This window comes from Zeus faber (genome assembly GCF_960531495.2).
Source record: "Zeus faber genome assembly, chromosome: 2".
NCBI lineage: Eukaryota > Metazoa > Chordata > Actinopteri > Zeiformes > Zeidae > Zeus > Zeus faber.
In genome coordinates this window covers 45,338,816-45,355,251 of record NC_137189.1, presented here as the reverse complement: position 1 = coordinate 45,355,251, position 16,436 = coordinate 45,338,816, and the positions used below count along the sequence as shown (strand labels likewise).

Below are 16,436 nucleotides of genomic sequence, written 5' to 3'. Positions count from 1 at the left end.
CCGTCTCAGTCTCTCTGTTCTCGCTGCGTGACTGCGGAGGCGCTTGCCTGACCGCAGCAGCTGAAACAGTCCGTTGTTGGGGTGATGAGGATCCTTCATGATCCTACGGGCTCTGCTACTACACCTCCTGGTGTATAACTCCTGCAAGGGGGGGAGGGTAGTTCCATTGGTACGTTCAGCTGAACGCACCACCCTCTGCAGGGCCCGCCTGTCCTGGGCAGTACAGTTCCCAAACCAGGCAGTGATGTTGCCTGTCAGGATGCTCTCCACTGCTCCAGAGTAGAAGGACTTGAGGATCCTCACCGAGACCCGGAATTTCCTCAGCTGCCTGAGGTGGTAGAGACGCTGCCTCGCCTTTCTCACCAGAGTGTCTGTGTGAACAGTCCATGTTAAGTCCTCTGTGATGTGGACTCCCAGATATCTGAAGCTGCTCACCCTATCGACAGAAGTCCCATTAATCCACAACGGCGCGTGCGTCCTCGATTGTGATCCACGCCTAAAGTCCACAATCAGCTCCTTGGTTTTCCTGACGTTCAGGTGGAGGCTGTTGTCCTGGCACCAGAGTGACAGGTCAGCCACCTCCTCGCGGTAGGCCTTCTCATCGCAGTCGGTGATCAGGCCCACGACCACGGTGTCGTCAGCAAACTTGATGATGGTGTTGGAGCTGGACCTGGCCACACAGTCATGTGTGTACAGGGAGTACAGTAGGGGGCTGAGGACGCAGCCCTGGGGGGATCCTGTATTCAGGGTGAGGGAGCTTGACATGTACTTCCCCACCTTGACCACCTGGGGGCGGCCTGTGAGGAAGTCCAGGATCCAGGTGCACAGCGGAGCATTCAATCCTAGCTCCAACAACTTGACAGCCAGTCTGGTGGGGACTATGGTGTTGAAAGCTGAACTATAATCAATGAACAGCAATCTCACATAGGCCCCCTTCTGGCCATCCAGGTGCGTGAGCGTGGTGTGCAGTACCTGAGAGACCGCGTCATCCGTGGATCTGTTCTGCCGGTACGCGAACTGCAACGGGTCCAAGGTGCGGGGGAGGGAGGCGCAGATGTAATCCTTAATCAGCCTCTCGAAACACTTCATGACCACCGAGGTGAGGGCCACCGGACGGTAGTCATTCAGGCAGGTTGGAGAGGCGATCTTCGGGACAGGAACGACGGTGGACCTCTTGAAGCAGGATGGGACCACTGATTCAGCCAGGGAGATGTTGAATATTGTGGTGAACACCGGAGCTAGCTGGTTAGCACAGGTCTTCAGTACTCGTCCAGATATGCCATCTGGACCCGCAGCTTTCCTGGTGTTCACCCGCATCAGAGCCCTCCTGACCTCGTGCACGGACACTGAGAGTGCGCGCTCGTCCCCAGCGGTGTAGCTCCAATTAGCCGGCGAGCTAGCGGTGCTGCTGCCAGACTCGAACCGCGCATAAAAGGAGTTCAGTTGGTTGGCCAGGGAGGCGTCCACACTCGTGGCTGGGGAGGAGCTGCTCTTGTAGTTTGTTATTGTTCGCAGCCCCTCCCACAAGCATCTTGTGTCCCCCCGCTCCATCTGCAGCTCCACGGTGTCTCTGTACGTCCGTTTAGCGTCCCTCACCGCCCTCCGCAGATTGTACGACGCCGCTTTGTAATTGTCCATGTTGCCAGATACAAGTCCGTCGTTGTAAGCGGCCGTGCGCGCATTCAGAGCGCAGCGGATGGATTTATCAACCCATGGTTTCTGGTTTGGAAATATCCGAACTTTCACCGTAGGAACGACTTCATCCGCGAGCGTAGCCACAAAACTCACTACAACCTCCGTAAACTCGCTGACGTCACTCTAACTCGCTCGGAACATGTCCCAGTCTACGTCAGTCAGAGCGTCCTGAAGCGCAGCCTCTGATTGGTCCGTCCACCGCTTCACTTCCCTCGTCATCACCAGATCCCGCGCGATCAGAGGCCTGTAAACAGGAAGCAGCGAGATCGCGGCGTGATTTGATTTCCTGAAAGCAGGAAGCGACACGGGCTTGTATCCGTTCTTGTAAGGAGTGTAGCAATGGTCCAGAGTTCTGTCTCCCCTGGTGGCACACGTGATGTGTTGGTGGAAATTCGGCAGAACTTTTTTCAGGTTGGCCCTGTTAAAGTCCCCAGTCACCACCACAGCCGCGTCGGGATGTCTGTTCTGAAATCCGCACAACACATCGTGCAGAACCGACAGAGCTGCGTCGGTGTCCGCTTGCGGTGGGATATAAACGGCTGTAATGATGACCGTGCTGAATTCCCGGGGGAGATAAAATGGACGGCATAGTATGGTCAGCTGTTCCAGGTTCGGCGAGCAGGAGTGGGAGAGGAATTTGGTGTTGTTGGCGTTACACCAGCGGTTGTTTACCATTAGGCAGACGCCTCCACCTTTGGATTTCCCCGACTCTCCCGTTCTGTCGCCGCGGAACACGGAGAAGGCCTCGGCTGGACGTATGGCTTCATCCGGCACCAGTGGGGTCAGCCATGTTTCCGTCAGGCAGAGGACGCAACAGTTCCTCGTGTCTCGCTGGAATTGAATCCTCGCTCGAAGTTCATCCATCTTGTTCTCCAGGGACTGGACGTTAGCAAGAAGGATGCTTGGCAGAGGTGGACGGTAAGGTTGCGTCCTCATTCTGACCCGAATGCCGCCTCGTTTACCTCGGTGCTTCCTCCGTGGGCCGGCTCGTGGAACAGCGACTCCATTTTTGTTGTTGTAGTTGTTGTTGCGAGTGTTCCCGCGTAGGATTTCCGCCGGCCACTCTGCTCCCACGGATAAAAAGTCCCAAAGTTGTTCGTTTAGGGAAATTTTTATATCCATGAGTGCATCGCGGCCGTATGAGTTAATTGTTGATGTTTTTCTGGCGAACATTGTGATAAAAAAAGGAAAAAATACTAAAGAGTAAGAAAGAAACCGGAGCGCCGGCGCAGGCGACCGCTAGGGGCGGCGCCACTATCGCGCCACTATCTTGAATCTTGAATCTACTTTCATACATCTACATACTTTCATACATATACATACTTTCATACATAGACATACTTTAATACATCTACATACTTTCATACATCTACATACTTTCATACATAGACATACTTTCATACATCTACATACTTTCATACATAGACATACTTTCATACATAGACATACTTTCATACATCTACATACTTTCATACATCTACATACTTTCATACATCTACATACTTTCATACATCTACATACTTTCATACATCTACATACTTTCATACATAGACATACTTTCATACATCTACATACTTTCATACATCTACATACTTTCATACATAGACATACTTTCATACATCTACATAGACATACTTTCATACATCTACATACTTTCATACATCTACATACTTTCATACATCTACATACTTTCATACATAGACATACTTTCAAACATATACATACTTTCATACATAGACATACTTTCATACATCTACATACTTTCATACATATATGCAGTGAAATGTAATGCAACGCACCCGGTGATAGCACACAATATGTCCTAGGAAAAAATAAAAAAATAAATTTCTTTCTAATAGGCCAACTAACTGACTCCTAAAACCCAATACAGTAAGTTGAATACTTATAGAATAAAATAAAAAAATATAGAATAAAATACATTAAAAAATAAAATGAAATAAAATGGAATAGATAGAGGGAATATGCCTATGTATATACAGATATGTGCATTAAAGTGGCATGTGAATGTGAATAGAGTGAGGTAGTGTTTGGGATAATACAGCACAGTATACAACAGTAAATGAGAGAGAAGAGCGAGAGAGAGAGAGAGAGAGAGAAAAAAACGAGATAACCATTCCAACCCTACACACACGACTTTTGGGTCCCAATATCAAAGTTTACTATTTCTTAATGGGTATTTGGTTCTGGATTTTAGGCGGGGCGTGTGTCTTCCCGGGCCTCTGCCCGTCTGGTGGTTTCGGTGGCCACGCACCAGCACCCCTGCCAAGGTGGCGGGGGAGCGTAAAGCCAAACTCGGGGCTTCAGGTTTTTTTCCTCCAAATCATCCTTTCATCAAAGAACAGAACATCAAGGCTATGCACAAGGCCAAGTTGTTTTGAATCAATGATTTAACGTTAAAAAAAATTCAATATATATTGCCCCCGAAATGTCAGAAAAACTGTGTATATTAGTGAGTCGGTCGTGCGGCTGCCTCTGTGTGCTGGTGCATTTTTTTAGGTTTTCTGGTTGCAATCCAGAATTTTGGTAAATCAAGGACATGGTGTGACTCTTGTTACAAACATTAAAAACCACAAATGTAAGTTTTGGTCACAGTTTGAGTTTGCGTCCTAAATCATTTAATTCCCAACACACTACATCAAGTTAATACTGTTATGACGTGGAATGACGATGATGGGGGGGGGGGGGGAGGTTTGTGTACAACTTACTGTATTGTGCCAAATTCTAGGTTGCCGGCGGTCTTTTGTCGTCTTTGGTTGATATATGACACCAAAGAGTGTGCTGTACAGAATTTATAGAGCCGAAAAAAGACTTGTAGCGCACGTAAATTCCCCCCCTAAACATATCCATTTTGCGTCACTTTGCCAAGCAACGCTGCTTCGGCTCCCGCAATTTGTCCGAAAACAAAGACAGCGAGTGGACAGAGCCATTCCACAAACCTCCAAAGCCTTTTTCTCCTCCCTGTGTGCTGGCCATATAATAAAATCCCCTGAATTTTTAACAACATCCTGTGTGTACCTCTCTGTTTGCCTGGAGTTGAATGGTTCTGTTATCTTGGGCGCCGGCCCCTAGCTCCATCCCGCTGACCAGTGGCAGAGCAGCAGGGGTGGAGGGGGGTGAAGCCTGGCTGCTCCCCTCTCCCCTCCAGATGCGTCGGGTTGAGCGAGCACCGACCCCTGGAGGAGAGCTCTCCTACACCCCCGCCGAAGCCGCCGGGCCTGATGGGATATTTATTTCGGCATGAATTATAGTCCAGTGAAGAGGGGAGCCCTCCTCTCCTGACAATAACAAAACGAGAGAGACAGACTGACAGACAGAGCAAGAGAGAGTGGAGGTCGGTGGGTTCAGCGTATCCGTGACAGGTGCCGCCATGGACGCGAGGGTGTGCGCCCTTGAGCTTTTCGGGGTGTTTTTCTCCGCGGGGGCCTGGCTCTTCTCCGTGACCACCACCACCATGCCCACCTGGCTCACCCTCTCCACGGACCTCCTCCCCACCGAGAGCTACGAGCTGGGCCTGTGGGAGACCTGCGTGGTGCAGGAGCACGGGGCCACGGGGTGCAGGGCCTACGACAGCCTCCTGGGCCTGCCCCCCGACATCAAGCTGGCCCGGATCCTCATGTGCGCGGCGGTGGCCACGGGGCTCCTGGGGCTCCTCCTGGCCATTCCCGGGATGTACGTGGTGAACAGCTGCGACAGCAGGCTGGAGAACCTCAGAGCCAAGCGGGTGATGAAGATGGCCGCGGGGACGCTTTGCCTGGCGGCGGGGATGCTGGGCCTCGTGCCCGTGTCCTACGTGGCGCACCTGACCGTGGTGAGGTTCTTCGACCGGAGCCTGCCGGACGTGGTGCCGCGCTGGGAGTTTGGCAGTGCTCTGTTCTGCGGCTGGACAGCGGGCCTCCTCCACCTGGTGTCCGGCGTCCTGCTGCTTGCGTCCTCTTTGTGTCTGCAGGAGGACGACTGTGACAACCCCGTCCCTCTTGTCAGGGCGCGCTCGGTCAGCTCTTCCCGGAGGACAATATCGGAGTACGTTTGAGGCAAAGAGCGAGCGCTGCCGCTGGCTCATGTGCCCTCCGTTTAAAGCTTTAAGCACACCAAGACAGGAGTTGAAACACTTTGTTTTATCGACTGAATTGCGTCAATATTACGGATCCCTTCTGTATCAAGCGGGCCGCAACAAAGCATGAAGGTCTGTGCAGTAAGAGTTTTAAAAGCTAGGAAGAGATACAGTATGTTTATTCAGAAGCAGTTTGACTTTATAATTCAGTGTTTCCAGAATGAACGGAAACAAAAGAGAACAGGATAAGATAGAGTAACATGGTTTTCAAAGGTGAACTTGGAAGTGTCGCGGCTTGCGTTCTTCGCTGCCCTGCGTCATTTGTCTTATAGTTTGAAGAGTGTCTCAAAGTGATGATTTAAGGGATACGTTGGAGGATCCATCATGCATTCACCTCCATTCTCCTGATTATAAGCTTCATCAAACCCCGCGAACAAAACACCAAAGTTGGCGCAGAACGACAGGGACGACGGCGCGGAAGGATTTTCGGGAGCCAGTGTTGCCATGAAGGCATCAGCATCATGAGAATTCACATTTAAACAACGTTCAGTCCTATGCCCTGCTAATAATGTGCGTACAGTATTGTTACGCAGATTCACTTTAAATGGTTTTTTTCATTCTATGTTGTTTTTCTTTTTTCAATCAGTGAAACATTTTGTTGCACAGACGAACAGATATTCATCATAGAGGGAATTCCACTTTGCAGCCAAAGAGACAATGGATGCATGGATATATAGATATAGATAGACAGACGGATAGACGGATAGATAGATAGATGATAAATACATTAAATTATATTTACTCATCACTCTGTGCTTGTGTAACTACCATAGTACTAAGTTGTACTTTGATGCCAAAGGTTGTACTTGGACTTTGAATTCTCTGTAAACTTACCTGCAAAAGGAATGTCAGTTGTTCCTCTGTCCAAACTATTTATCAGTATCTATTGGAAAATAAAGAACTTTAACTATTTTAGTTACTCAAGTCTTGCTTGTTTGTTTGTTTTTTTGTTTGTTTGTTTCTTCACATTATCAGGTCAGTGGTAATGTTTTGTATGACAACTTGGAAAAAAAATGCAGAATTTAAAGTATTTGGATGTTAATTTAAAAACAAAAACTTGAAAAAGGGAGCAAGCAACAAAGCCCTTTTCTTTGACAGTGAAAATTAGAATAATAATCTTTATGAACAACATCGCCATAGCAGCAGGGTGACAGGGGGATGTATATCTTAGAAAAGGGGAGATGGTAAATAATAATAATTTCTTTCCATGTAACTGTTCTCTTTACTTGTTTCTACCTTTTACAGTCTCACGACCATTAAAGGACGTAATAAATGCTATGACATGAGCGTTAAATCAGTAAATCCAAAATGTATGTCCCGTCTGTCATATGTACAATAAAGCAATGTGTACATGTTTTGTCAAATAATAAAACAGAATGCATTCATCCAGCTCTTCATATAGTTTGCATACTGCTGCTGTTAAATGTAGTGACTCTAGTTAGGATATAATTATAAGATAAGATCAAATCAAATTAACTTTATTAATCCCCAGGGGGAAAATGCGGGTGCTACAGTAGAAGAAGTTGACAGAATGGTGCAAGGTAAAATCAATAAATAAAAGACATTAAGAAAAAGTAAATACAATATATATATATTGTATAAATATATTATGAGGTGCATTAAATCAAGATTATTATTATTATTATTATTATTATTGTTATTACTATTGTTGTTATTGTTATTAGTATTGTTATTGTTATTATTATTATTTTTATCACTATTCATTTTGCTCTGCCTCTACAACTAGTAGTGCAACTACTAGTGGATGGTGTAGCAAGTCATGGACTGACTGGGGAATCTAAATGGCCATGCGTTTGCATGTGCATGTGTGTGTGTAGTGTGGTGTGGTGTGTTGCGTGACGAATAAAGACTGTTTGTTTCTTGTTTCTTTGAGCACACCCTTATTTCAGGCAGCATTGTGCATAATTCTCCCCTGGTGTCAAAGGAGCGTCACAAGCAACACAATCACTTTGAGTTCATTCCTCTGTTTTCTGTACCATGTTTTTTTTACTGGGTTTAAGTCAACAGGGTAGAGAATGTCGGACCTACCGACAACATTTACATTTTACATTTAGTCATTTAGCAGACGCTTTTATCCAAAGCGACTTACAAGGGAGAATAACATTCAAGCTACAACATGCATGTTACCGTACGGGTCTGAGGCAGAACCACAAATGACAATTACAGCTCTGCACAGAACTTCCCTGGATGGATTACAGCTGAGAAACGCTCGGCCCTCCAGTCTGCGTCCGCATCGGTCAATGTGAAAGCCGCCCATTGTTGGGTCCCTGACAATACGGTCATTATGAGCGTCTCCTCCCATGCAAATCTCACTTTTCGATCTCCCAAACAGTGGTTGGCTCCACATCAGACGGCCGCCCGGCGACGCCAACCGTATCTTAAGCAGCGGCTGGTGGTCGCATGTGACTTCCACACGGGCAGCGGAACAGTCAGGAACATTCTCTCTCTCACCCCGGCGTGAGGAAAACTATGGGCACGGGGTCACGCAAATGCTGGAGGTCTGTGGCAGATTTCAAATATGTTCTTTCTTCTTTTTGAGAGAGAGGAGTGGGCAGTGCATTTGGATTCAACGGTATCATTTTCCTTTCCTCCAGAGCCGTAAAGATAAGACGTGCAATAACCGAAAAGACCATTTTTATGTCCGCATACACCCCAGAAGCCCGTGAACCTTGAAGGACCTGTGCAATGATTAACAAATGATGCAAGAGAAATGTAGCTGTCTTTTAGTTGACATATAGTTTATCCTAACCATATAACTAATATCACAACTCAACCAAAAAATAGTAAATTCAGAGACCAGTACTCACATGTATAGTAAAACACGCACACACGCACACACGCACACACACACACACACACACACACCTGTATCAAAGGGAGGACCAAGTAAATACACCTGATAAGTGAGGATACATGTTGTTGGGTTACTTCTGAACAAAAGAATACTCAATCCAGAGACGGTCCTCACAAGTATAGTAAAGCAAACACGCACGCACACACACACACACACACACACACACACACACACACACACACACACACACACACACACACACACACACACACACACACACACACACACACACACACACACACACACACACACACACACGTCATACTGAGCAGTGTTATCTGTTCTCAGAGAAGAGAGTTAGGGGTCAGGCAGGGGTGACAATTAAAAAAAACACCACACTGAAGCTCTAATACAGTCAGTGCCTCCATGTTTAGAAGAGTTGGAGCTCATTCTGCCCATTGAGCTACACAGGGAACAGAACACCCAACCACGGTCAAATCTTCCGGGGTTTGATCAGCCGCCTTACAGTACATGATCAGATCGATCGTCAAACTCAGAAATAGATTTGAGAATGACGAACTGAAATAAAACAAAATCTCTAGAGGTAGGTAAATATCGTGTTCTTTCTTGTCTTTTTCTTCCATTAAATTACCCAAGCAGGTTGAAAGTAACTTCTGAGGGGTTAGGGTTAGGGTATTAGGGTTAGGGTCATAAGGTTAGGGTAGTAGGGTTAGGGCAATAGGGTTAGGGTCGTAGGGTTAGGGTAGTAGGGTTAGTGTAGTAGGGTTAGGGTCGTAGGGTTAGGGTCGTAGGGTTAGCGTAGTAGGGTTAGGGTTGTAAAAAACACCCTTTGCTGTTACAACTACTGATATTGTTATTGAAATAAACTCCTGAAGGAGTGGGGGTTAGGGTTAGGGTATTAGGGTTAGGGTCATAAGGTTAGGGTAGTAGGGTTAGGGCAATAGGGTTAGGGTCGTAGGGTTAGGGTAGTAGGGTTAGTGTAGTAGGGTTAGGGTTGTAGGGTTAGGGTCGTAGGGTTAGGGTCGTAGGGTTAGCGTAGTAGGGTTAGGGTTGTAAAAAACACCCTTTGCTGTTACAACTACTGATATTGTTATTGAAATAAACTCCTGAAGGAGTGGGGGGCTCGTTGCTGGGGGTGGGGGGGCGGTGGGTTGGGGGGCGGGGGTGCAACTGCCGCCCTCTGTTCTGTGGTCCGCATGCTCGGCGGGCCGGGGGGCCAAGCAGGGGCCTGATGGGGGCACGGAGCTGCCCGGCGTGGCGGAAGGCCCATGGCGGGCCGCCCTGCACCCATGGCTGGTCGCTGTAGGTCGGGTGCCTCCAAGTACGGGAGGTGGGCGCGGTCGGGTCCTGGGGGGGGTGGGGGGGGATCCGTGTGGCTGCTCCCCGACCTGCTGCGCCCCTGCGTCGATCTGGTGGCGCTTTGACCATCTCTCCCAGTGCTAAAACTCCGCTACTCATACATACACCACACAATAGACTGAGACACACACACACACTCTTGCTTTAAACGCACCCCAGCACCTTCCTGGTTGCATTCCTCTCCTTTTCTGCCTCATTCACTGCCATAACTATGACAGGAAGAGGCCACGTGACCAATTGCTGTTCCAGTTTTCCTGGACCTGATAAACTCTGTTTTTTCGATACATGTTTTCGTCCGACGTTTCTATGTTTATTTTTTTACATGTACATGTTGATTGTTTCTTTGTTAAATTGTCTCACCCATGGTGATTCTCCCCCTCTTGGAGTAGTGAGTTGTTTATAGACCCAAACATGGTAAGATCATTCTACCAAGAGGGGGACTGATGTATAACAAAAAGCTGTGCTCTTGTCATCCCACAGGTCGTCCACAGGACAGAGTTGTTGCAGCAGTTGTTGATGATTAAACAATGAATATAGAGTTGCATTGCAGGTGGAGAAGTTGAACTCCACTTGCAGACTAACTCTGTCCTAGATGCAATGGCACAAATACTCTGTGTTGTATGTCCAGCATGCTGACAGCACAGGTTAAAAAAAAGTAAGTAGATAGATAGATAGATAGAAAAATAAAAAATGCTTTCAAATCATACATTCTTTATAATATGCTCATTACTTTTTAAAACGAACAAGTCTAGGGCTGGTACGTGTTTCTCTCTTGGTTTTCAGGTCTTTTCAAGCGTCCCACAACAAGCGAAGCAACAGGCGCCCCCTCGTGGACAAAATAAATCAACCTAGGGAACGTCCCTTGCGTTATAAGCCATAAGCATTACATATCGGGGCATTTCATGCAAATGAAACCGTTCCGTTCCTTTTCTGCAGAGCATAAAAACCTGAACGCAATGAATCATCATTATATACAAAAAAATACATAGATATAAAATGTAAAAAAATGATATGCACGGAGAAAAGCCAATTGGATTATATTGTCGTGTACGATACTCTTTGTGAAATATATTACTGTATATTATATGCAAAAAAATTATATGGTCATTAAATGCAAAAAATATATAGATATAAAATGTAAAAAATATATGCATGGAGAAAACCCAATTGGATTATATTGTCATTCTTCGTGAAATATACTACTGTATCACATTCTGCACAGTTGATTTCAATGAAATTCGTCACATTTCCCACTCATGGAGTTGATCACAACCGTTATCAAACACTATGGCATTCTTCACCCTCCGTGTCCATCTATGACTTAAAAACTTTTAACATTCAGGTATGCGACCTGGTCCTCTGCCCTCATGCTTTTATATTTTATTTTATATAGGGGTTTTGTGTATAACGTTACCGTCCGTCGGAGGGCAGTGTCACATGTATTGAACCACAATGTACAGAAAACAGAAGAAATACTTTTTTTTTTTTCCAAACTTTATTTGAAAACATTAGACCTGAAAAATCTGTATAGGCAAATAAAAATCCACTTTCGAACCTCATCCACAATTCATGCTTCTATCTGCTAAATATGTTTTTTTCCGTTTTCGAACCCAACTCCCGTACAGGAAGTTGGACTGTTCAACCAATCAGCTTGTTTGATGCGCAGGGCCGCACAACGCATTGAGCTTTGGTGGTGGGCACGTCTGCTCCTCTGTGACCTACGCTTAGCCATAACAGATGATGACATGTGCCCACTCAGAAGCATAAACTAGGCTTAACGCTTCACAGATTTTCATGGGACTGGAAGGCTGCGTTATCTTTGCACATCCAACTCATTGCGGTCTTGTCGGTTTGTGATTCCATCCTCGGCCTCACTGTTTGTCTCAACTCTCTCTGAGACTGGCGACTGAGTTCTGGCCCGTCGGGCATCCTGTAGGTTAAGAAAATGGCCCCGCTGGTGATCATCAGCGCTGTGGCAACGAGCCCGACGATGATGCCAGGGCCGACGTCCTGCGAGAGGGGAGCCGGGGGCATGTGGAATTCACGGGGGAAGTGGATAGTCTGATTGGTCAACACCGAATGCAGGTTCCACAGGACGGGGGCGCAGGACAGCATGGCCGCCAAGAGGCTCAGGGCGCCGGCACACATGAAGGCAGAGCGAATGGGCCAGCTCTTGTGCAGGTCAAAGTAGACTTTCCTCAGGGCGTAGATGCAGACGGCGCTCCCGAGTAACCCCGCCAGCAGTGCCAGCACCATGAGGACCTGAGCCGCCGCAATCTCGGGGGGCGTGAAGTCCTCGGCCAGGCCGATGCTGCTGCAGTACATGATTCTGAATTCGGGGGTGACCAGGGTGTGGCTGTGGAAGCAGGCCCTCCAGATGCCCACCCAGGCCACGTCCGAGCTAATGTCACTCCCGGGGGCAACGTGCCAAACCCTCCACTGGATGATTCCAAGAGTCACGGCATTTAGAATCCAGCCCATGAAGCCCAGCCACAAGGCGACCAGCTGGGCGTGTGCAGTGTCAACCAGCTGGGTCATGACGTCTATGCTGCTTAACAGTCTATAGGGATCACCTGAGGCAGGTAGCAGAGATCCAGGTGGCTCCTGGTAATCCCTCAGACATTCTACGAGGGGTTAGTTCCTTCTCGTTCAAAGGTGTCAACTTGAGCGTTGTTGTCTATCAGTCTTTACAGTCGGAGGTTGTTCAGTCGATCACCTGTTCACTACTCTTTCTTGGGCTCTTTCTTTGACACTGTCTCTTTCCCTTTCACATCCACCTCCGGAGCAAGAGGTATCTTTTTAACCGATACTGTTGTTGTCGAGGTTACTCAACAAAGTGCCGGGCTGGATGCCCTGAGAGGAGGAAAACACAGTAATCGAAAGACACCGGTGTTAGTGACAATAGAGAAACAGACTCATAAAAACGGACTGATGTCAATCAACAAGGAGCAGTAGTAGTATAGGACAAGGCAAAAGTGTGCAATACAATCATTAAAAAAATCCCAAGGCAAGTTCAAGGCCAAAGGTAGACATAGGTACAGTATTTACCTACACCTAACCTTTTAATCAGACTTTTTGTGGGATTTGCACTTAAAATTAAGCTTTTTAACACTGAACACTTTTTTTCATAATATTGGTCACAAAGCCCAATATTTTCTCTACAGCAGGACCTGCTCAAAGCATTGATAGCACCATGAAGTGCAAAGCTGAAGTTTTATTGTTGATGACACTATGCGTCAGTGCTGCACTATCAAGGGAACTAGTAAGCAGCCAGCAGCAAAAATATCAGTGTGGCGAACCAAGGCGCGTGGTCAAGCACCGGCTGCAGACAACAGCATGGTTCCCTTCCCCGCGGCAGCTAGGCTGGCGCTGATTAGGCCGACTGGAGGCAGGGAGATTGCTAAATGTTTGTCAGTCTTGCAGAGGGGATCGGCGCATTCCCGTCAGCCGACCAGGAGCCAGAGTGGAACGCCATTCCTCCTGCGCCCGAAACCACCACAACCTATTACTATTAGTGGTATTATTTATACTTCTGACCTGCAAGGTTCTTGTTGCTCTATATAATTGAACTATCCCCATGTTGGCGCACCACGGCAAAAAGGACTCCCCCAGTCCCTCTAACCTTTCCCATTGACGTAGTAGGTAGTTAAAATTGATGATGTATTGATGCGTCCAGAAGCCATACTCACTCAATCGTATTTTTCGGTGATTAGGGATGGGTTATATAGAGTGAGCCATGACACTCAGACAGGAGAGGAGATTTGTTGGTGCCAGTTGTTGGTGCCGAAGAGCCGCCGGGAAATGCTCTTCCAGGCCGCTCACCATAACCCGAAGGCCAGTCACCTCGGTCAGGATAAAACGCGACGGCGGATAATGGCCCCCTTCTATTGACCGGGCATTTGGGCAGATGTGCTTGATTGGTGCACTGCGTGTCCTGAGTGCCGGTTAGTCAACCCTCCGGCTACACCAAGAGTGCCGTTGAAGCCCCTCCCCCTAGTCAAGTTCCCGTTCAAAAGACTCGGTACGGACCTCACTGGGCCGTTAGACTGCAGTGCCCGCGGGTATCGTTTTGTGTTAGTCCTTGTGGACTATGGAACCCGGTACAGCGAAGCAGTGCCCCTGCGGTGTAAAACCGCCAAAAGTGTGGCGCAGGCACTGTTTCAGGCCATCTCCTGAGTTGGGATTCCGAAGGGAATCCCGACCGACCAGGGCACTACCTTTGTCACGTACTTTTCGGGAACTTCATGAGTCACTGGGCGTCTGCTCAGTTCTGACCAGCGTTTACCATCCCCGGACCGACGGCCTGGTGGAGAGCTTTATTTAAAATGCTGAAAAACAGGAAAGTTCGGTCACGACGATTGTTTGCGGTGCTGGAGGTTCCCCAGGCCTCCAAGGGATTTTTAACCTTTGAACTCCTCTTTGGTAGGAGACCCCGGGAGGTGCTAGACCTAATTAAAGAACTGGGTGAAAGGTCTTAGCACCAGTAAGAACGAGATACAGTATGTTACGGACCTGAGACTACGAGTGACTGGTCTAGTCCCAGCGTGCTGGTGGGTTAGCCCCATGGTCGGTTCTGGTGTTAAAATTCAACGCCTACCCGACTCTCTGGGTCAATTAATTCTCGACCGGTTAGGTACGGCTCGTTTTTTCACGACACTGGATTTAACCAAGGATTACTGGCAGATTCCTTTGTCTCAGGAGTCCAAGGAAATGTTGGCACTCTCCACTCTGTTTGGCTTATACCACTTTCGCACACTTCCGTTCGGGTTGTTCCGAATCCCAGTCACCTTTCAGAGACTCAATGACTGCGTCCTGCGCCGCAGCCTACCTAGGCGATGTAATCATTCGCGACGACACCTGGGAGTTAGTCCCTGAGGTGGGCTGGGCTCACCGCCAACCCAAACAAGTGTGCCGCGGGATGGAGGGAGGTACGGTATCTGGGGTACCACCTGGGCGAAGGCCTGGTCTGACCCCAGCTTGATAAAAGCTCTGCGGTCCCAAGACCAAGGAGGTGAAGCATCGGTCGATAACTGACACGATACGGCGAAATCTAAATGAACAAAGTTGATCTTACTGTTCTGTACTTCTGTCAATACCTTTCTGTGTACAGTATACGGTCCGAAAGACTTGATCCTGTATTCCTGACTGTGCAAATGCAAATAGAGATGCTACGAGGGAACCGAGACGGTGATAAGGTTTATGAAATTTCTTTGGAAACGGGGAGAAATTGTTTGCCATTCTGCTTTTTTTTTTTTTGTTTAAACAAAGAGTCACACAGCAGCAAAAGGAAAACAATGTTGTATGACTATGCAAAAAAACAAAAACAAACAAACAAAAAAAAACATCTATTGCCATAAATATCTCTCAACATTAGGGAGCTTTGTGCAGTGTTCCCCTCCCTGGTAAACGTATTAAAATGCCTCACCCCTGCATTTCATGTTGAATAAAGTGAAAGGGAAAAACGACATTTGAAACTGGGATAACCCCGAGTTCACACGTTGACAGATTATGAAACAACCGTCGGTAATTCACAGGAGATAAGAGCGGACAGAGCCGTGGCAAACTGAAACGTATCGATTGGTGATGTCAACCGGCAGAACCCTCGGGAAACAACATGTGTACCTACCTCGGAGGCTCGGACTCGCGGTGCCCAGACACCAGCGCAGAGGCGATCGGTCGTCCCGTCGTTAAACAGGAACCCAGGGAGAATAAAAACAAAAACAAAAAAAAAGCTGCACTTCCTCATCTTTCAACCCATAACCCACATAGCTTTTCATCGCTTCACTCGCTCTGTAAATTATTGACCGAGTGAGGTCTTACGGGAAGGGCAGGGTGGGGCTGACCATCTTCTGACTTGTGTGTTTACGACCAGTTGACGACAGTCCACACCCACACGGGAAGGTTTGGACTGCGATAAACCCCAGAGGGGGCGCTGCAAGAGTCTCCTTTTCATGAAGAACACCATCGGATGAATCATTATTTACCGTTTAAAGTTGCCAATTCGTCGTTCCTGCAAGGTATTATTGCAATATGATACACATATTAAATGTGTCGTATCAGGAGTAAAAGTGCTGGAAAAGCACTTTTATAAGTACTCGGCAAGGGCGGTTCCGTGGACACAGATTAGGTCTTATCTCAGACTTAAGCAGACTTTTGATTCTGGACTCACCAAAATGGCCTTTTTCGGTCCTGGTTTAAAATGGTCTCAGATTTGCCCTCGTCCGGGTTTTAAAAAATCGGATTTCGGGAAGGAAGATTAGAGCTCATCTAGGACTATGTGAAGGCGTAAATTAAACCCTGGACTAAGACCAGCACCAAGACGAGACGGAAGTAGCCGACTAGTCCTTCATGACCTGAGTCTTGGACCTCCTAGTCTGGAACTAATTCATCTTAAATTGAGCAACGTCTCAGAAA

The 16,436-nt window shown here is 47.4% G+C and overlaps 2 protein-coding genes across 2 annotated transcripts; one reads left to right on the top strand and one right to left on the bottom strand.

Annotated features, from left to right (window-relative positions):
• Positions 1–5,083: 5,083 nt before the first annotated feature.
• On the top strand, positions 5,084–5,746 carry LOC307247810 (putative claudin-24; the record flags this gene model as incomplete). The annotated part of the gene is made up of 1 exon (XM_080023931.1): positions 5,084–5,746. The coding sequence occupies one exon, from the start codon at positions 5,084–5,086 to the stop codon at positions 5,744–5,746; it is 663 nt and encodes a 220-aa protein (XP_079880057.1).
• Positions 5,747–11,804: 6,058 nt separating this feature from the next.
• LOC307247809 (claudin-34-like) lies at positions 11,805–12,560 on the bottom strand (the record flags this gene model as incomplete). The annotated part of the gene is made up of 1 exon (XM_080023930.1): positions 11,805–12,560. One exon carries the CDS (start codon positions 12,558–12,560, stop codon positions 11,805–11,807), a length of 756 nt encoding a protein of 251 aa, XP_079880056.1.
• Positions 12,561–16,436: the final 3,876 nt, after the last annotated feature.